This window comes from Castor canadensis, chromosome 2 (genome assembly GCF_047511655.1).
Source record: "Castor canadensis chromosome 2, mCasCan1.hap1v2, whole genome shotgun sequence".
In the NCBI taxonomy this organism is placed as follows: domain Eukaryota; kingdom Metazoa; phylum Chordata; class Mammalia; order Rodentia; family Castoridae; genus Castor; species Castor canadensis.
In genome coordinates, this window is record NC_133387.1 from 124,280,742 (window position 1) to 124,302,303 (window position 21,562).

At 38.3% G+C, this 21,562-nt stretch overlaps 1 protein-coding gene and 1 pseudogene across 1 annotated transcript; both read right to left on the reverse strand.

The window, feature by feature from the left end:
• Window positions 1–5,534: 5,534 nt before the first annotated feature.
• LOC109678142 (olfactory receptor 4F5-like) lies at window positions 5,535–11,718 on the reverse strand. Its single transcript, XM_074058667.1, has 3 exons — window positions 11,295–11,718; window positions 9,963–10,045; window positions 5,535–6,503 (listed from the first exon to the last, which is right to left on the reverse strand). The coding sequence occupies exons 1-3, from the start codon at window positions 11,716–11,718 to the stop codon at window positions 5,535–5,537; spliced, it is 1,476 nt and encodes a 491-aa protein (XP_073914768.1).
• A 5,297-nt stretch (window positions 11,719–17,015) lies between these two features.
• LOC109678143 (olfactory receptor 4F6-like) lies at window positions 17,016–19,357 on the reverse strand (annotated as a pseudogene).
• Window positions 19,358–21,562: the final 2,205 nt, after the last annotated feature.

Sequence of the window (21,562 nt, forward strand, 5' to 3'; positions counted from 1 at the left end):
ATTAGTACAGGAAAGAGAAGGGAATAATGTGGAAGCAATAGATATAGGCAAGGACTTCCTCAATAGAACCCCAGCAGCTCAGCAACTAAGAGAAAGGATGGGGACAAATGGGACTACATGAAATTACAAGGCTTCTGCACAACAAAAAAAATGGTTTCTAAACTGAAGACACCACCCACAGAGTGGGAGAAAATGTTTACCAGCTATACATCTGACAAAGGACTGATTACCAGAATTGACAGGGTACTCATGAAACTAAACTCCCCCAAAATCAATGAACCAATAAAGAAATGGGAAACAGAACTAAACACATCTTTTTCAAAAGAAGAAACTCAAATGGCAAAAAAACACATGAAAAAATGCTCACCATCGCTAGCCATAAAGGAAATGCAAATCAAAATCACACTAAGTTTCCATGCACATGGAAGCAATGCTAGGAATCGCTCTGTATAGGTATCCTTATGTAAACTAGCAAATATGCTGTCTTTCTTATAATTGCTTATGTCTACTCTTCAACAAAATTGGAGAAAAGGGCAGAACAGGTTCTGCCTGGATGAGATGTCAGGGAAGAGAAATGGCCCAAACAATGTATGCACATACGAATGAATGAATAAAGAAAAAAGAAACAAATAATCAATAAAACTAAATAAATAAAGTTCACTATCTCAGGTATTATTTTAGAGTAAAAGAAAACTGACAAACACAGATATTAAATGTATAAGTAACAAAAGCAAACACAGCTGGGAACATGAATTAATGCAACATTATGAAAAAAGGAAGCAGATTCCATAAAATCTAACACAAAGTATCTTATCACCCTGCTCATCAACTCCTAGGCATATATCCAAAGGAATGCAAGTGAATATACAAAAGATACCTACACAGCATTATTTATAACAGCACTATTCACTGTAACTAAGCTATGACCATCAGGTAATGAAAGAATAAAGAAAAAGTGGTATATATACACAATGGAGTATTACTCAGCCCTAGAAACAGAGAAATTATATTGTTTTCAGGAAAATGGTTGGAACTGGAGATCATAATGCTAAGGGAAACAAGACAGACTGAGAAAGACAAATATTGAATGTTGTCTCTAATACTCAGAATCTGGACCTAAAACAAAAAAGAAAAGCCATGAGTATAAATGGGGGACCCTTTGGTGAGACAGTAGGGGAGGAGAGCAGACAAAGCAAAGGGTGAAAGAAGCTGTGCGTGATTGGAGTACATTACATGCCTGTATGAAAATAGAGTAACAAAACCCATTGAAATCGTGAAAACAAAGCGGGGTGGAGATGTGATAGGAAAGAGTAATAGGAGGAGTGAATATGGTCAATACACGTTCTATTCACATATGGACATATCACAATGAAACTCCCTCAAGTAATGATATACGTTAAATAATACTGAGTAAAGAAAATATTGTCATAACTTTATGTGTACCTGAATTTTGTCAATTTTATTTCAAAAGAGGGCGAAGAAGATGCTAGGAAAGAGAGAAGCAAATGAAATTCAAATAAACCGAAGGAAATAACCCTCACATGTAAGAACAGAAATTGCTGAAATGGAAAGAAGACAAAATAGAGTAAATACATCAGTCAGCCTTCTCCAGAGATTCAGAAAGGAGGATGTGTGTGAGTGTGCATGTGCACTGTGTGCTTGTGTGCATGTGTGTACTTTAAAGATTCACTCAAGCCATTGAGTTTGCAAGTATAAATCCAGGAGGCTGGAGGCCCAGAGAAGAACTGATGTCTCTGAGTTGTTTGGAGCTGTTGAGTTCCAAAGAATGTGAAAGCAGAGGTCTTTGCATGTTTTCTGTCCTCAGAGTATATTCCATATTATTTTGACCATGTCCAATAAAACGATTCTTTTCTCTGATGTCATATTACCTAATTAAAATAGCATTAAATCACTTGGTTTGAACTAAACTTGAGTTTTTAAGAGACTAAATTCATCCCTATCGATTAAATTTAATTTTCATTATGTAAAACAGTTGTATGATCCTAAAGTCAAAACTACAAGTAAGATATATTCAGAAAAGCCTAGTTGTTATCCCTCTGACTTTTTTCCTCTTGCCAGAAGAGTCTTCATCATTTTATTTACTATTTAAAATGCTTACTTAACTGTATATAAAATTATATACACATATAAATCTAATTTATGTCTGTTTTAACATAAAATTAGCAATTGGAGACACTTTCTGTCAGTTTACAATTTTCACTTAGTAAAAATCTCATGGATTGTTCCAGAGTCGTGTGTGGAGATACTTCTCATCCATTTTCAGCTTTTTTTTAAAGTTTTATTTATTTTTATTTACACAAATACATGAATACATTCTCCTTTGAGACAAAATATTGGCCGGGCATAGTGACTCATGCCTGTAATCCCAGTACACTCAGGAGGCAGAGGCAGGAAGATCATGAGTTCCAGGCTAGCCTAGGTTACATAGTGAGACTCTGTGTGAAAAAAAAATCAGACCATTGAATGCAGTTTTAGTCCATCCAAATTCCCTCGTAGTACCCCTGCCCCCATTCCAGACTTTTGAGGTGTCTGTGGAAGACGTTCGTAGCAGCCCCATTCTTTGCTTGAAGGATCCTATCACAAGGTACACACTGTAGCAATGTTCCTCATAACCAGTGTGCTGAGACCCTTCCTTCCTGACACCTGCAGGTCTAGGACAGTCCTCTGAACTAGTGTGCACAGACAGGTGTGCGCTCATCAACAAAGCACTCCCGCGGTCACCAGTTTTTCATTACCATGAACAGTGCAGCAGCCTTGAGCTGTCAGGTTTCTTTTTATTATTATTATTCATATGTGCATAGAATGCTTGGGTCATTTCTCCCCCCTGCCCCCACACCCTCTCCCCCCCACCCCCTCAATACCCAGCAGAAACTATTTTGCCCTTATCTCTACCTTTGTTGAAGAGAGCATAAGCAATAATAGGAAGGAACAGGGTTTTTGCTAGTTGAGATAAGGATACTTCTCATCCGTTTTTCAGCTTTTAAACACTTCACTTTTGTAATTTATGCCAGCAGTTCTTAACTGATCATTATTTAGGTGTTTCTGATTTTGCTGTTAGAAATAATGTTTGAATGACTTAAGCCTTTTATTTATTTTGCATTTTTGCTAGTACATCTTTATACTATATCAATAAATGAGACTCTACACAACATTGAGTAGTGTGTTAATCTTTCTAGCTCTTGCTAAAAAGACCATTTTTATTCTCAGCAATGGTGCATAAGAGTGCTTCTTTCTTCACACCTCATTAACATGTATTTTCAAATACTGAGTTCAGATATTTCAGATGTTTGATACCTTTATTTTGGTGGTGCTGTGTTCGATCTCAGTCTTGCACATTAGGAAAGTACTCTATCACTTGAGTCATGCCTCCATCCCTTTTTGCTCTGGTTATTTTAGAACAGGATCTCATTTTTTCCCCAGGCCAGCCTGGACAGAAATCCTCATATTTTACTTCCTACTGTAGTTGGGATCACACCACCACACCAAGTTTTTTCCATTGGTTTAGGGTATCTAAAACATTTTTTCTAGGTTGGTCTGCAACTATGATACTGCTGATCTCAGCCTACCTCTAGTTTGGATGACAGACATGTAGTACTGTCCCCAGATATTGGTTGAGATGGAGTCTTGTGAACTATTTGCCCTGGCTGTCCTTGAAACAAGATCCTCCCAATCTCAGCCTCCAAAGTAGCTAAGATTACAGGCTTGAGCCATTGATATTAGATATTTGATATATTAGAACAGAACTTACATTAATTTCATTTTACTTTGCATATATCTAAAAATAAGAGAGCTTGAACACTTTTTCTTGTATTTAAAGATTGTCATCTTCTTATTTATAAACTATAAGTTTATATCTTGTGCCTGCTTTTCTATTAGTTTGTTGAGTTTGGGGATATTATTTATATATCAAAACTATTCTTTTTCATATGAGTTGTAAATTATATATTTTCATACTCTTGGAGATAGTTTGCAATCACACATTAAAATTAAATTTATTCAATGTCCATTTTTATCACAGTTGTAGATCATGAAGACATCAAATCTTTTTTTTAAAAAAATATTTTTAAACTTTTAAAGAAGATTCATATATTGAGTTCATTTAGAAATTGTCCTGGTATGTGAAGAAAAGATCCAACACATCCTTCCCCATATTGACATCTAGTTATTCCCCCATTGCACTAATTGGTCATTTCTTTTCTCACTGATTTGAGATGTTGTCATCACCATATACTAATTTCCTTATATATTTTTAATATCATTATGAATTTTATATTCTTGGAATAGACATAAAGTTGACCCTGCTATCATCTGGATCTCCATGTCTATTAATTCACATCATACTTCAGCAAGCTATATTTGTAGAGTAGCTAATTTTCAGAGTGATTAGAATCACTTGTTAAGGTTTTTCAATTTATATTTCCATCCACTTCTATCTGGACTTTTTAGCTTTGCTGGATAGCAGTGTTAGTGAGCATATACACACTTGCACTTAAATATACACACTTCTACTTAAAACTACCACACCCCAAGGGAGTGTCAGCTAAGACTGGACTATATCATACCTCTCAAGCCATTAGGAAGAAAAGGTCAAGAATTTTTGGCTTTGTTGATGTGTAGGGTTTACATAGTAATTATAATAGTGTCTGATATTTATTGAGTGCTGAATCTGACACAAACTGTCTGATGTATATACATGGTCTCATCACCCCTCATAGTAACCAAATGCAATAAATACTATCTCCCTCTAAAAAGAGTGGAAACCAAAGCTTACCAAAGATAAGTAATGAACCCAATGTCATGATTAGTAGCAGAAAGTAGTGTTGAGCCCAGCTTTTTTAATTTTAAAAAGCTAGACTTTAAGAATGATGTAGTGATAAACTTTGTGGTAAGGTGTTGAGAGACTGGAACCCCATAATTCTTTTACTACTTCTTATAAGTAGCTGTCATGTAGCAGAGAATGCCAAGTGCCTGCAAGACAGTATTCATTTGGCCACCACAACAGTTTTCCTATTGCCCTCAGGAATGCACTCATAGACTATGGTAGGAAGTGGATTATAACCTGTTACAAGGAAGGAGCTTACTTTTTAAATCTCTTAATAATTGACATACAAGTGCTATCACTTGGCATGTATTTGTAGGCATGTTACCATTACTTTGTTGATACTTTCAGGAAAACAAGCCAAGTAAAAATAGAAATTTACAAGCCAGGCCAGTTTCTAATCCTTCTTCTATTAAATCCTAAACCAACCAGAAAGTCTCAGTTGTGTACAAATACTAGCTTATTCATGCCTTTCATTGTTCAACAGCTAGTAAGATGATGCATGATTTTAAATTTGGGGCTGTGTCAAAAATATAAAACAGCTGGTTTTGAAGGATGAATTGAGATGGTGCTTGTGAGATTTCTTTGACAAATACTAAGTGAGTTGGAAAGGGATGGTACAATTTCATAAGCTTTGCTGGACACTTTACCAACGTTATGTCATTGTCAAAGATGGAGCTCACACTCACAGATCTCACTTTACCCTGGAATTCACATTTCGATCTCTCAGTCGTCTCATTGCAGTCTTCATGTCTTTGTTCCTCAGTGTGTATATAATGGGGTTCAAGAGAGGAGTGACCACAGAATCAAACACAGCAAGGAATTTATCCAAAGACTTAATGGGAAATGGCCAGGCATAAATGAAGATGCATGGTCCAAAAAACAAAAGAACTACTATGATGTGAGCAGTTAAAGTGGACAGAGCCTTGGATGACCTATCTGAAGGACGATGCTGGATAGTCGTTAGGATGACAGTGTAGGAGATGATTAGAAGAACAAAAGTACACACGGTGAGCACACCACTGTTAGCAATGACCATGATATCTGACCTGTAGGTGTCTGTGCAGACTAATTTAATTACCCAAGGAAGGTCACAATAAAAGCTGTCAATCTCATTGGGACCACAAAAGGATAAGTTCAGTACAAACGCGAACTGGCTCACTGAGTGGAGGAAGCCAATTCCCCATGCAGCAGCCACAATGCCTACACACACATTCCCACACATAATTGTAGTGTAGTGCAGGGGCTTGCAAATTGCTACATATCTGTCAAAGGCCATGGCTGTGAGGATCACCAACTCACTCCCACCAAAGAAGTGAAGGAGAAATATCTGTGCCAGGCAGCCCTTGAAAGAGATGAATTTGTGCTTGCTGAAAAAGTCAGTAATCATCTTGGGAGCTGTGACTGAGGACAGAGACAGATCAATGAGTGAGAGGTTGGCCAACAGAAAGTACAAGGGGGAGTGAAGGTAGGAGTCAGAAGCAACAGTTATGACAATAAGAAGGTTTCCAAACACAATTCCTACATAGAACACCAAAAAGAACAGAAACAGGAAAATCTGAAGTTCCTGAGAATTGGAGAGTCCAAGAAAAATGAACTCAGTCACCACAGAATGATTTGTTTCATGTGTTGATTCATTCCAGTTGAATAGCTCTGCAGTTACCTTAGAGAATACAATGAAAAGGAGGTCAGAATTATTATATTTAAATCCAAACCTCACTTTTAATCCTTCCATTCACTCATGTAGTGACTTTCTAATTCAAAAATATAAACTCACATTTTTACTGCATACTACATCCCTGATTATGTCTGATAGTTCAGTCATCCTGGTCTTCTCATGGCCTCCACTCATTCAAAGAAGAGTCATAATAAAATGCTATTGTCTAGGCTGCCTGGTTTGCTTGATTAAGTGGATACTATCAACTATACTTACCTCCTTTTCCCCTCAATTTCAAATGCAGTTAATGATCTGTTGCACACATCTTATAATTTGGTGAAATTAAAGTTTTCAGGAGAAAAAAAACACTTATCAAAATGAAATGGAATTTGAACATAGAAAGAACAAAAATGAAATTGAAATATTAAAAAAATAACATTTTAGTTGGATATGTGGCTCAAACCTGTAACCCTAGCTTCATGGGATGCTGAGATCAGGAGGATCACAATTTGAAGAGATTCACAGTAAAAAATTAGTGAAACCCCATCTTAACCAATAGATGGGTGCAATGGTATATGCCTGTCACCCCAAGCTAGGTGGGAGTCTGAGAACTGAAGGATGATAATTTCAGGCCAACCTGGGCAACAAGCAAACAAACAAAAGAGACAATTTGTAAAACCCCATTTCAATGAGAAAAGGCTGGGTGTGATGGCACACACCTGTCATCCCAAATACAGTGGCAAGCACACACTAAGAGGAGCAAGGTCAGGCTAGCCTGGACAAAACGTGAGACTGTATCCCCAAAATAACCAGAGAAAAGGGACTGGAGGCATGACTCAAGCAGTAGAGGGGAAACTTCCCAGCAAGCATGCATCCCTAAGTTGAAATCCTAGAATCGCCAAAAACTAATAACATAAAATTGAGAGAATAAAGAATGGGGTATTTAAAGGTGAAGTGAGGAGAATGCAAAGAAATAATAATCAGAGAGAGTGTGATGGAGTTTAATGGAGATAAAATTGGAAATGTAATTCCTCTATGGGATTTGGGTTTTATTAAGAAAATATTTAAGAAGTGTTAGAGAATTATGAGCAGTGGTTTAATAAATTCACTCTGATGTCAATGTGACTTGGAAGAACAGGAGATTGAAAGAAAACCCAGCTGATTGTTTAAACCTAACAGCAGATAGCAACTGGAGCATGGGGCTGTGAGAGCAGGAAAAGGGTGAGAAAAGGTTTGTGAGCCTGTGAGGCAACAATTGATAGTGTTAAGATGTGAGCTGTGTGTTAGGAGGCTTCTGTTTAAATCCGAAGTTTACCTACAATGTAGAGAGCTGACCTTGAATACCTCATATAAAGCCTTTGAATCTTGTGGCTTCATCTGGACAAGATGGATGACTATAGCACTGCATCATAGGATTGCTTGAGGATTATGTGTGGTCATAAATATGAATTTTCTAGAACATAGTGATAGAGACATAATACACAACAACTGTTATAAAGGTAGTAATAGAAAATTTGTTATCAGGTTGTGGGAGATGGAAAAATGTCACTAAGTGGATTTTATTCTGAGTAAGTGGGAGCACTGTGATGGCTTTAACTCTGGTAATATTTATACTTGAGTTACATTATGTAGCACATGGAGCACTTTTAGAAGAGATAAGTTTGGAAGAAAGTGAAGGATAATGATAAGGGTCTAGACACATGGAGGCATTGTTTGGGTAAGTTTCTGCCTGCTGAGACAGTGACTGAACAGTTGAGTACTGAGAGAAATATTTCAACTGTGTTTCTAGGAGATAAAATTGAATATGGTTTCAAGAATCTTTGCAGTGAAGAAGTGGCACATGGAGGTGCACTGGATGTGAAGCATAGCCAAGAGAACATATGACAGATTAGGTGGCAGAGCCAACAAGCAAGCAAAATGTATGAGAAAGAAATATTGAAGTTGTATTTGTGAAATTTCTTGGAGGAATACCAGTATTTGATCTGGACATTTTTTAAATCACATTTTTCCATTCATCTTAGGAATTGCACTTCCGTCTTCACTCTTCTGAATTCTTTAGCTCTCCTCACTGAAGCACAACATTACTATTTTCAAAGTCCTGTAAAACTCACTAAATCAAAATTTTTCCAAACATTCACAGAAATCTAGTGGTAAACTAATTTGTGAGTTTTTTTAGTTCCCTTTTGCTTAACATAGTAACAAACATAATGATACTAGTCACTGCAATACAGAGGATCCTATTGTGAGATATTTTCTGATGTGACTGGTTGGTGGAAATGTTTTTTAGAATCAAAGTATGCAGTATGGAATTGACCTTAGTATTTGCCAATGGAAAACCAATTCTTTTCATTAATAGAGAAAGACAAATTTGAAGTTATATCTTCATAAGAATAGTGCCAGGAATATGACTGGTCCAAGGGTTCTCAAATGTAGCACAAAGATTGTCTATCATAGTAGCAAATAAAAATTCAGGAATGATATTCTTTAACAAAAGGAATTTCTTAGTTATTTAAGACTTAACATATTCTGAGCTACTCTTCTCAGGGAAGAGTGATAAAACAGGATCCTTATGTATGGGGTCCTTTTCCATAACCCTTTCACTGTTCATTTATTTTTAATTTTTCCATTATTATTAGCATATATTCACTGTATGTGGGGATTTGTTGTAACAATTCTGAATAGCCTTACATTGCACACTGGTTAGATGATTGTCTCCTCCATTCCCCCATCCCACTTAAAGCAATGTGCCCCTCACTCTACTTATTTCACAGTCCTTTCTTTCATTATTCATTCTAAAGTTGATGTTCAAAGGGGTTTCTCAATGTACCCCAACTGTGAATATGCTTTACTTTTATCAGTTCAACCACCTCTGGTACTCTCCCTTACCCCTTCTCTCCCTACCTGACCACTTTGCAGCTTTCAGAACATATTTTTATGTCCTCTACCTAAGCAGGTATGAAATGTGTTGATATTGTTGACTTTCTCTTTTCCTTTCCCTCCTTCCCTAAGTTCCATAGTGCATTTCTACTGTTGCCAACATAGTCTACCTCACAGCTCATTTATTATTCTGCAAAAATTACTTGAGAAGTTTTAGAAGTGCATTGCTTCTAACATTAAGTTTAAGCTCATTGAAAGCATTCTCCAGAATTTTACACACATGTTATAACAAAATGAAGAGTCAGTCACAGTTGTAAAAGAAAATCCTGCCTACTATGTTACATTAAACATTGAATTCAGCCACTAAGACTTTATGTTTTTCTTAAACTTATTTTACCTTTCTGTAAGAAAAAACACTGTGGGTCTTTGTAAGTCCCATTGACATGGAAGGCAGGGGCTCGGGTTTACCATACATTCATTTCATGATCTTTCCCATGTCATCCAAAACCTCTGGGCCTAGTTTTCCTATTTCAAGATGAGTTCACTCTGTCACAAGTTCTCAAAATCCCACAGCTGTAGTACTGTGACATGTATCTTTATGTGAAAGAAATGTCCCAGACCAACTTTCATTGGGGTTATAACAAGGAGGCAAATAGTTGGGCAAGAAAATACTTTAGAGAAAGAGAAAATAAAGATAAGTCCACTGAACAGAAAGACTCAGGAATGCTCAATAACTGTTGCCATTAGAACACTAATAACAAGGAGAATCCTTTTAACATTACTCATACTAAGTTTTTAAGCCATCCCAATATCATCTTTCCATTTCTCCCAAAGATAAAGACATATCTAAGTCCTTTAGAATGGATTTCTTTACTAGAAGCATCTCATCATTAATAAGATTCTACAATACAGTTAGTTTTACTTTTATACATCAGTTTCATTATTCAATCTATCTCTTTCATAACTGGAAGACAGTAGATCAGTCTTCAAGGAAGGAGGAGTTCAAATTTCCTTTTTAATTTCATGCTGATAGATTAAAATTTCCAAGAGGATGACACATATGTGAACTAGATTCTTTAATAAAACACTTGGCTAATTAAAATCCTTCATGAAAGTGACAAGAAGCAGGTGAAGAGATTGGAAATAACCACTTGGAGCTAACAGTACAGAGACCGACTTACAGTCTCAAAGGTTTCCCTTGGCCATTAGAGGAAATGCAGAAACTTCTTAAGGGATATTGCCATAATGACTTGGTCTATTTTGGTAATTTTACTAAGAGCATATCTCAGAACATGGATGACCAATACATGGGGAAAATACAGTAAAAATATTTTTCAATGATAGTCTCACTTCATATCATATAGTCACTTTACTTTTCTGTTTTAATTACAATGTAGGAGTTAAAAACAATCTGAGACACAACAATGAGTATTTCTTTAATCTTTCCTAAAAATGCACTCAAGATATGTCTCAAATTGTGTTTCTTGACCACCAGACTTTCAGGGTTGTGCCTGAAAGATGTCAACCAGCTTCTTTGTCTAAGCACACAGGCTCAAGAGCAGACACATCAATATACTTTTGAAATCTTAGTGAGAGTCTTCCTCTATAGAAAACAAGTCCCCTAAAATACTTTAGAATTGTAGAAACCTTTTTCCCCACTGTGAATCAGGAAATTCTTTGAGGGAGACTGTAAGGGCAACAGATCTGTGCTGTTAAAAAGTGGAATACACATAAATTTGACATCATGTGAATTACTATAGTTTTTTAAATTATGCTGTACAAAGCCCTAAAAATCAGACAGTAAAGAATACTTAGGATCTTGGCTCTCTCTGCTCTCTCCCTCTCCCACCCAGCAATAAAGAATCTCTTGGCCAGATCACTCCTCTCCATGTGGTCATTTTGGGGCCTATATTTCCTTACATTTGGTGCCATGACTCGGGGCAGGGCTCCCAACTAATCTTGGTGGGACCCCGATCCAACTCACCCCACAAACACTCTGAGGACGTGACTGGCCAGGACTCATCCTCCTGATTGCCCTCGCTCGCATCCAACACTGGACATCTTCTTGGTGAGTCCATACACCCCTAATGGGCTCCCATTGCTGTCTCTCCCTTTGGTGTGTCTGGGGTTTCAACATTTCCCTTTTCTGATCATCCCTGGGACTCAGACTGTGGGGAAAGATCTCCCTATCTGCCACGGGCTTGGGTCTATTCTTGTCATCCTTGGCCCTCGCAGGCCACCCTCCAAGAAAAGCCCAGTGCCGGGTAACCCATAGTCTCCATGGGCCTTTTTGGCCTGCATACCACCTGAACTCAGCGATGGCTGGGTCACGTGTGCTTTGCATTTTCTCAGATATTTGTGCTGCACGAGGATGCTCCACAGTACAAAATATCCTCCTCTCGCATTCCAGGACCAGGTCCCACACAATGGGTGCCTCTACATCTTCTCTGCCGTCTGACTCCCCATTGAGATGCCTCCTCAATAATTTAGACATCTTGGGTTTGACCCCAGATATAAAACCAAAAATTTGATCCACTTTTGCACTCAAATCTGGCCCACTTATCCTTTAGACAACCAAAATCACTGGCCCTTTTTCAGGTCTTTAAATCCCAACCTTTTACAGGACATATAACTACTATGAGCAATCAGGACGATGGGGAGAGATTCCATTATGTCCAAGCCTTTTCATACCTCCATCTAAATCCAGATCTCTGACTTCAAATCCTCCCTCTGTACTTTCTGTTCCACTGCGCAGATTCTATCAGCCTGTAAACCAGTTTCTAAATCAGGCAATTCCTCTCCAAACCTCCTCCTTCCCCATGTAAACAGACTTCTTGCACTGCTTACCATACCTATCTCCTCCCACATGTCCTTTGTCTCTGTCTGCCTTCCCCTCCCTGGGCTTACTGGAACCCTGCCTCCCATGAAAAACCTGTAGCATGGTACCTTATGACTTAAGCTATTCCAACTAATTTGCCAGGCCTCTCAGTCTAAAGTAACTTTAAATCAGCTGCTTTACAAAAGCGCTTGCAAAAGCGTGCAGCTGCCACGCTTATGCTTTAACTCTGTCCCCACAAGGGGAGGAGGGAAAGCAAACAGGCGCACCTGTGCACAGGATGCCGGCTCCTGGACACAGCAAAAATGCCTGCCATATCTAAGAGAGTCCATAGAGAGGACCCAGCAAATCCTGGGCTGCTAGCCACATGTGGCGATGGCTGTGGCCCACTGCCACTTCCCCTAGAATAAATGTGCACAGAGTACACAGGAAGTGGGGAGGGGCAACAGGCCTCAGGATCAGGCCTAGGCAGTCAGAGTCATTTGTCCCAGGTGTGTGTGGAAGGAGTGTCGCCTTGCACAAGTCTTGCTCCTAGCCCCACCTCACACCTCAGGGCATCAGACCCTTGTAAGTCAATTGTTAGCTCAAGGTTATAATTCCAGAAATAACTAAATAGAAATTACTATGGTCCCTAAATTTCTCATTTAGAATTTTCTATACCTTTGGCCTCAGCATAAATTTTGCCCTCCAAATATTAACGCTAGTTGTCCTTTATGGCACTGTTATTGGCCTGAAATGCTCTCTGAATGCCCTCCTCTAACTTTACAAATGATTTATTTCTCTGTTAAAAAGGTAGCCTTTATTAAAGAGGCTGCCTGCTGTTAGCTAAAAGACAGGACCTTAACATTTTGTTCTTTCTAGATGGGACCTGCATCTTCCAGTCTTTGGCTGGTAGATGTTGGAAGCTTTGTACTGAGGTCGGCCTCAGCATGCCTTGGGTAACCAAGAGAAGTGACGTTCACAAGGCTCCTTAAATTATAATAGACCTTTTCTATAAAAGTAAAAAAGGTAAACTGAGGTCCCCTATACAAATTTCTCTCATTAGAAAAGCAATGGGTTCTGGCCCAGGCCACTCAGGTTGGAAATGATTATATGACTCAAGCAGTAGAGTGCAGCTTTACAAGCATAAAGTCCTGAGTTCAGGCCCAGTACAGCCAAAGTAAAAAATAATAATAATATTTGGGACTGAGGAAGTAGCTCAATGGGAGAATGTCTGCCCTGTATGTGCAAAGCCCTCAGTTCAATTCCCCAACATTACTAAAAAAAAAAAGAATGGTAAAGAAGATAAGTGGCATTAATGTCACTTCAGCCATCTCATAGTGGAAAACGTAGTTTAACCTAGACCAAATCCCTCATTCTTTAAGCAAGGAAACTGAGGCCCAGAACAGTTCAGAGACTTGCTCTCCAGAGTGTCAGGTGTTAATTTAAAATAACAATTTTACTTTACAGCAACAACCTATCAGAAATTATACCATGGTGGACTTAGTGTCACAAGTGAGAGAGGTTCTCCTCAAAGATAAATTTCTAACAGTCAGTCCCAGATATTTGTTAAAAAACTCAGACTGTGGCTGAAGGGAAAAGTCACTGAACCAAGTAATACAGCTAGCAATGTCAGTATTTATGGCTATGTCTGTATGTCAAGGACCTTACTAACAGGAGAAAAAAAGATAAGAGACACCATGGCCTCATGCTGCTCTCAGAGAGGGCCCCACCCGACTGGGGCCTGTATCCTGAACTTCCTACCATGGTGAACAGGAGGGGCACTTCTGCAGAGAATGCTTAAAGGGGGACAGCCCAGGAGACAGCCCCACACCTAACCAGGACCCTGCCCTCTGCAAGGGTATCCACTGGAGGTCTAAGTGCCCCCATCACCAGATGGAAGATGAGGTCCCTCCTCCTATGGATTGATGGGTCCAAGCCTCCTGGCCACACTCCACTTCTTGGCGTCAATGTTGAGGAGCCATAATGGCAGAAAAACAATAGGTCATTTTCCCCCTAGACAGTGAAGCCATTTCTCTGTTTTACCTTTTTCTCCTGGTCCTCAGTCCAATGACAAGTGATCGTTCCGGGCAAATCTGGCTAGACCCTAGAGCGCTAGTTTACCTGGCCTCTGGCCTGCTCTTGGGGAGACCTCCTCTTCTGTCACTCTTTCTCCATTGTACCTGAGACTCTGGCGTCCCTGCTGGGATGGGATTTAGTATCTCAATTAAAGTTCAAATTCTCCTCCCCCCAGGCAGCTATCTCTGCTGCCCCCTCCTTCAGGAACAAATAGATCCCACAGTGTGGACTGATGAGATGAGTGTAGGGTGAGCCAGGACAGCCCTCCTTATTCAAATAAAACTCAAAAATCCCGCACAGTTTCCACACCCAAACAATATCCCCTCAAGCCTAAGGGATAATGAGGCCTTATGCCACCCATAAATTCTTAAAACAACAAGGGCTACTAATTAGTTGCTCCAGCTCCTACAATAAATTTAAAATTCTTATAAAAGTTAATTTTAAAATACAAGTTACAAAGTAAACAACTGGAAAGGATATAGATAGGTAATAAATGTATTTTTTGAGAAGTTAAAGGAAAAAGGAATGGTTTTTTGGATGAGAAGGGATTTTGCAAAAAAGGGTTTATCCTAAAGATTGTTTCAAATAGGAAAGATGAGGACAAACCATCAAAGGGTTTAGTATGTTGTATGAAGGTCTGAGTAAGTTTGAAAAGTGTATAATAAAAGCTTCAGTGTGTGATAAAGTTAAAGTTGAATATAATCTAAGAGTTGCCTAAAAGTTTTTTAGAGTCATGTCAAACTAAAATCAAATCCACTATGTCTATCAGATAACAAGGTTATCTTAATATTGTTCTGCTCTGAGTAACATCTACAAAAAACCATTACAGAGAAAGATTTTATCAAAGAAATTATTTGTGTTTTCTGCTGATCTTGTCAAGCTTTAAGTAAAAGGTTAAAAGTGTCAATTTATATAAAATAATGAGCTAAAGCTCTCTTTTATCCAAGAGTGTTACATTTAAATCCTGACAGTCCCTGCCTCCCACAGGTCACCTACCTAGGTGTGGCCTTAAAGGGACAGACTCACTCACTGAGTCATAAATGCATCAACCCAATCTTCTGTTTCCCAACCCCCATACCATAAGACAGCTTACAGCTTTTCTGGCACTTATAGGATTTTACAGAATTTAGATCCCTAGATATGCAGTGCCTGAACAGACACCTTTTTATGCTCCTCCTAATATTCCTATTGGGTCTTAGATAATGTATGGCCACCCCTTTCTCTTAGAAAAACTTGCCTCCAACAGACTCTGCTCCTCTGGCTGGCTACCTGCCTTCTCAGGGAACTTCTGAGAGAGCATGCAAACCAGATCCTGCCCCACCCTATAACAATTTCTGTTAAACCAGGGCATCTTGTTCTCCAAAAGGATCTTCTACCCTCTCCATTGGGACTTTGATGGACCAGCCCTCATCTGGTCATTCTCATGACACCCACTGCTGTCAAGCTCAATGGGTTCCCCAATGGTGGCACCTCTCAAGAAACAATTAGAAAATGGAGAAGGGAATTGGAGGACTCTTGAAATTGTCTAGGGAACAACATTTCACAGTGGTTCTCCCGGCCAATGCCCATCCTAATACCTATGTTTCTTGCTTTCCTATTCTTAAGCTTCCTCCCTTGTATCATAATACATGTCTGCTATTGCTAATCAAAAATTTAATCAGTTGCACCTCCAGGAATACCAACCTCTCCAAAATGCCAGGATAGTTGGCTGATACCCACCATGCAGAGGTCGGAGGATTGGCTCGAGACTCTTTATGACCTATGGCTACAAGGGACCTTCATCAACTTCAGGGAAGAGGAAATCTTCATTTTTGGAGCCTGGGAGTACACCATCATGAGGCTCACCACCCCAACATTGTTTGCCAACTAACCCTCCCTTCCCCTACACTGCCCCTTGCCAGCTTGAAGAAGCCAGAGCGAACACAACGCCCCCCTTCCTTAACAAACAAAAAAGGGAGGAATGTTGGCAATAATGGCACCAATAGGTTTCAGTTCTTACTGCACCCTTAAGCTTCTGTTTTCCAGGGTCACGGTCCTGCCTCCCAGGGTCACAGTCCTGCCTCAAGTCTAGCTTGAATCCTCCTTCTGCCCCCAACCTCCAATCAGCATGAACCATAAGATCCTAACCAAGAAGATCATGCTGAGTCCCACCGAGGGGTATTTAAGCCCTTGCCCCTCCTGCTTCTCTCTCTTGGCTATCTCTGCTCTCTCCTTCTCCCACCCAGCAATAAAGAATCTCTTGGCCATATCAAAAAAAAAAAAAGAAAACTTAGTAAGTGTAACATAGTGTTGATTTTTCTACTTTTCTAACTTAATGTACATCTTATATAATGATTTCCTTCATAATTTAAATATGTTTTGGTTTATAGAAACCCATATTTTATCCACTGGAACCACAAGATTTGCATAAAAATATCTATTACTTTCCAGTGATGTATGTTATCAACATAAAGATGCTGATTTATTCAAATCGTACATATATATGTATATTTCTACAAAGGTGTAGATTAATACATGAAAATTAAATGTGGTCATTGCTGGTAACTACAATGTAGGTATGCATATTAGAGAGAAATGTTTAACACTTTACTTTCATGATTAACAAAAGTTGCTGTGACTCCATCTGAAGTGTAATTCTTTAATTTAATACCTTCTTTTCTGCAGATTTCTCCATTTTCAAGGCAATAATAAAAATGGATTTATTATTGTATTAATGTGATCGTGGCAGTCTTGATTGCTCATGGCATTCATCCGGTGTTCTTGTCAGCAAAATCTATTGTCATCTCTCTAGAACTTACCGCCTGTCGATTCAGCCTTCTTATTGCCAGTTTCATATCTGTATTCCTTAAGGTGTAAATGCCAGGGTTTAAGATGGGAGTGACAACAAAGTCCACAATAGCAAAACATTCATCCAGTGACTCCGTGGGGAAAGGACACACATAGAGACACATGCATGGAGTGAAAAACATAACCACCACAGTGATGTGAGCTGACCAAGTCAAGAATGCATTGGGTAAATCACATGAAGAATGTTGTCACACAGTGAGCAGAATAAAGATGTATGACAGAATCAGGGTAAAGAAGGTGCCCATAGATATGAAGCCACTGTTGGCAATGACACAAGTTCCAGTTGGTAAGTGTCCATGCATGCAAGCTTAATAACCCTAGGAAAGTCACAGTAAAACTTCCCACATTATTGGGGCCTCAAAACAGCAAATTAATGACAAACACAAACTGAGACACAGCATGAATCATGCCTATGGCCCAAGCAGCTACTACCAAAATCGTGCACATTTTGGAGTTCATAACAGTCAGATAGTGGAGAGGTTTGCAGATTGCTGTGTACCTGTCATATACCTAGCAATGAGTAGCACCATCTCAACTCCTCCCATGATGTGGATAAAGAACATTTCTGCCATGCAGCTGTGGGAGGGAATGACTGCATAGTCAGTGAAAATGTAAGAGATGGCCCTAGGACTGTGGTAGATGAAAGGCCCAAGTCAACTAGAAACAGGTTGGCCAGCAGAATATACATGGGGGAGTGTAAGTGAGGATCCAAAACCACTGTGAACACAATGAGGAGGTTTCCCGGAATAATTCCTACATAAAATAAGGAGAAGAAGAGAAAAAGGAAAATACGTATGCCCAAGGATTGTGCAAGTCCTAGTAACACAAATTCAGTCACCACAGAATCATTTTCTTGGTCCACTGAGTCAGGAAGAATGAAAGGTACTGAAGTGATCTGAAAGAGAAAAAGAAATCAGCTTAGAGATGCTGAAAATTATGTCCAAAATGCTCATAGTTTAAAACTGACCACTGGGATGGGGTGGAAATAGGTGGTACAGCACTTGCCTAGCATGCATGAGGCCCAGGCCTCCATCTTCAGCACCTTAAAATAAGTAAGTAAATGAGCAAGTGGGCAAGTAAGCAAGTAAATAGTAAATTAATAAATACAAACTTGACTTTGGACAAAGCTTTTATTTAGTTGCTAATCACTATTTATAAAATGATAGAAACCCAGGAAAGATATGTGTAGCATGCACTCAGAAGTGATCTATTGTATTAACTGTTCTCAATTGCTCAACCATATAAAGGCATATTCCTAGAAGGTATAAGGCATTTTGTAAAGTTAGAAAAACACACACAAAACAAACTCAAGGAATTCAGGTGAAAGAACAGAATTAAGTTTAAAATGCACATAAATGAATATAGAATTCCATACAATTGGAAGATTATATATGAAGCATTTTTTTGTGATAGTAAACTTAAGGTTTTGCATTTGCTAAGGAGACACTCTACCACTAGGGCCATGTCTGCAGGCCCTGGTTTACTGCAATTATTTTGGATAGGGGCTTATGTTTTTGCCCTGGCTCAGCCTCAAATTGTGATCCATCTGACCTCCACCTCCAGTGTATCTGGTATTACAAGTATGTGTGACAATGCCTGGTCTATATGGTTTTCAAAAATTTTTTAAAGATAGATAGCCTTCTAAAATGTAATGAATGATAAAATAAAATAAAAATGATGCATGAGAATATAAGTGCAAAATAACAGTTAAGGCATCTCTGAAAGTTATTTAATACATGTGCCAGGCTGGGATGTGGCTTAGTGATAAAGTGCTTTTCTAACATATATGCAACCCTGGCCCTCAGCACTGCCAAAAATTGTACACGTTCCTAAAGATATCTACTCCAAACTAGCACATGAATCAGGATGCTGTAGGGGAACAAAAGTTTGTTATCATCACAATAAAAATGAGTCTAAATCATTCAGGAGAACTTCCACAACCTAATAGATGGATGAGCAAATGATATAAAGGGAGGACTAAGAAATGTAAGCTTTATATATATGGCTGTCTTAGAAATCAATCTTATTAAATTAGAAAAATTACAATTATTACTATCAAAATTGGCAAAGGCTCAGTGAAATAGTCACATTTATATACTGCTGGAAGATAGGCTCATTTTAAACGTCAAAGGATGCATTTTAAAATAATGTATCAAGGATCTCAAATCCATACCTTTTGGGACAATACTGTTTCTCCTGGAGTTCTGTTTGTTTCAGAAGTCTTCTGTTCAAAATTGCTCATCATAGCTTAATGACTGGTAAAAGCTTGAAACAAGCTGAATGTCAAACATCGGGTTTAAGTCCACTGAATGTACAACGGATTGTAATATTTATTAAAATGAATATTGACAGAAGACTGTGCAATAGCAGTAATGCTTTTAAAATTATTAACTGCAATATAGTAACAAAGTCACATCCTCTAATGTTTTAAATGAAAGTAATTGCTGTTTTTATAGCTTCTAAATATACTTTTAGATTTAAAAATATCCTTCAATGCATGTGCTGTATTTATGTTGATATTTTTGCTAAAACATCAAATGGTATGGGCAGTTGAAGGAATGGTGGTTTATTAAAATGTTTGAAAATCAGGATTTACTCTACTATGCACTTCTTCTGATTACCCATTTTCCCAGATGCTATAAAGTTTTCCCTGGAGGAGACTGTCACGGAGGTCAATAGAGTTAAATTAGGAAAGTGTCTTAGTTAAACTTCTTTCACAAAAGTGAAACATCAGACACATGACAGAACATCCCTGTTGCTTAACTTTGTCCATTGGTGGCCATGCTGAATAAGTTTTGATAATAATGAAATAACTATAAGGAAAACAATGTTCTGGTACCCTCAGCAAGTTCAGTGTGGGCAAGGCTACTGATGTGCTGTGGGAGATATTAAGAGGTAGAAAAAGTGGTCAAAGAAATAGGGGCATATGCTACAATGGGGTAGGAGGAGACTTATACTTTGGCAAGAATGTGAAGACAATTTGCTTTGATTCCTTCCCAATTTCCACAGAATGCAATAATTTTTTTGTCTCTCAAATAATTTACACATTTTTCTACCTTGTACCTAGATGTTCTCCTAAATACTCTTTCTGGCATTTTTTCAATGTGTTATATACATTTAAAATATCATGTTTTACCATCTTCAATTAATTCATACTACTATCCTTAGAATTCTGACCGATGTTTTAGATCATCCACGTCACTTGGGCATAAGGACAAAGGATTGGGAGGGGAATTGAAAGGAGCATTGTAGAGTTAATAAGATCATCTCTGGGAGGTTTCCTGTCAATGCCCTCTACTCTGATAAGCAAAATGTGTTTGGTAACTTGCTAACTCAATTCTGTAATTTGAGTAACAAGATGACAAATCATGTTGACTGCTATGGTGGAATGTTGTATCCTGTTAAATAAATATACAGCATATATGATATCAAACACGTTAGTATTCTCATCTTCAAAACTGCATTTCATCTTATAATAGTAATTAAAGTTTCAAATTACTTTCTCAGATACAGAAATTCATACACTATTGGGTTCACCCACTGAAATGGTGTTTGTCTTAGAGTGCAGGTGATAATTAAATTTTAAGGAGAGTAATTCAAAGTTGCATGAACCTATTAGTTTAAAGATTCAAAAATTCTATTTAAACATGTAATTTTCTCTATTAATGGTCTTTAATCATTCTAATATGGAAGAATCTCAATCCAAAATATGGAACTATTTATGAAATTAATGGTAGTATCAGAGTCAGTAGCATGTTTCTAGGACAGGTAGACAAGAAGAGCTAAGGAGGAAGAACTAAGGTGGGATTGGAGAGACAGTTGGATAATAAAAGGAGTGACAAGGGAAGGAATAAGAAAGAACCCAGAAGAGAAGTAAGGAGGATAAGGTGGCAATCAAATGATTGGTGGATTGATTAGGTCACCTCTCATGGCTTATGCCAGGACACATCGATGCATTGTGAACGATGGGTTTTCATGCACTGCTTATGTCCATTTTCACTGGAAGGATGGAAAGCCACAGACAGGCTATAGGAAAAAATCACCAATGTGAAGAAATGATGAAAGTTTAAACATATGAGTGAATGGACGTGACAGTAAAGGATAGGGGAATGGAGTGGGTGGCTGAAAAACATGGAGGGTGCTTCAGCTGACAGGTGGGTCATCTGAAAAATTAGGAAGTAATTGATCAAATAAGATCTTATCCTCCAGGCATTATTTTACTTAGACTAGTTCTAATATTTACAGCTTTTCATAAATATGAAACAATGTCAAAGGGAAACTTTATGCTCTGCCCAATGGTTTTATGGAGCTAAAACAGTCCTGAACTATAGGTAAAGCTCAAGAAATATCAGATAATGTATCTCTAAACCTTGGTACAAAATTAATCATATAAAAAACAAAATTCTATTCCTGATAAATTACAGGGAAATTACATTTAATAATTCTT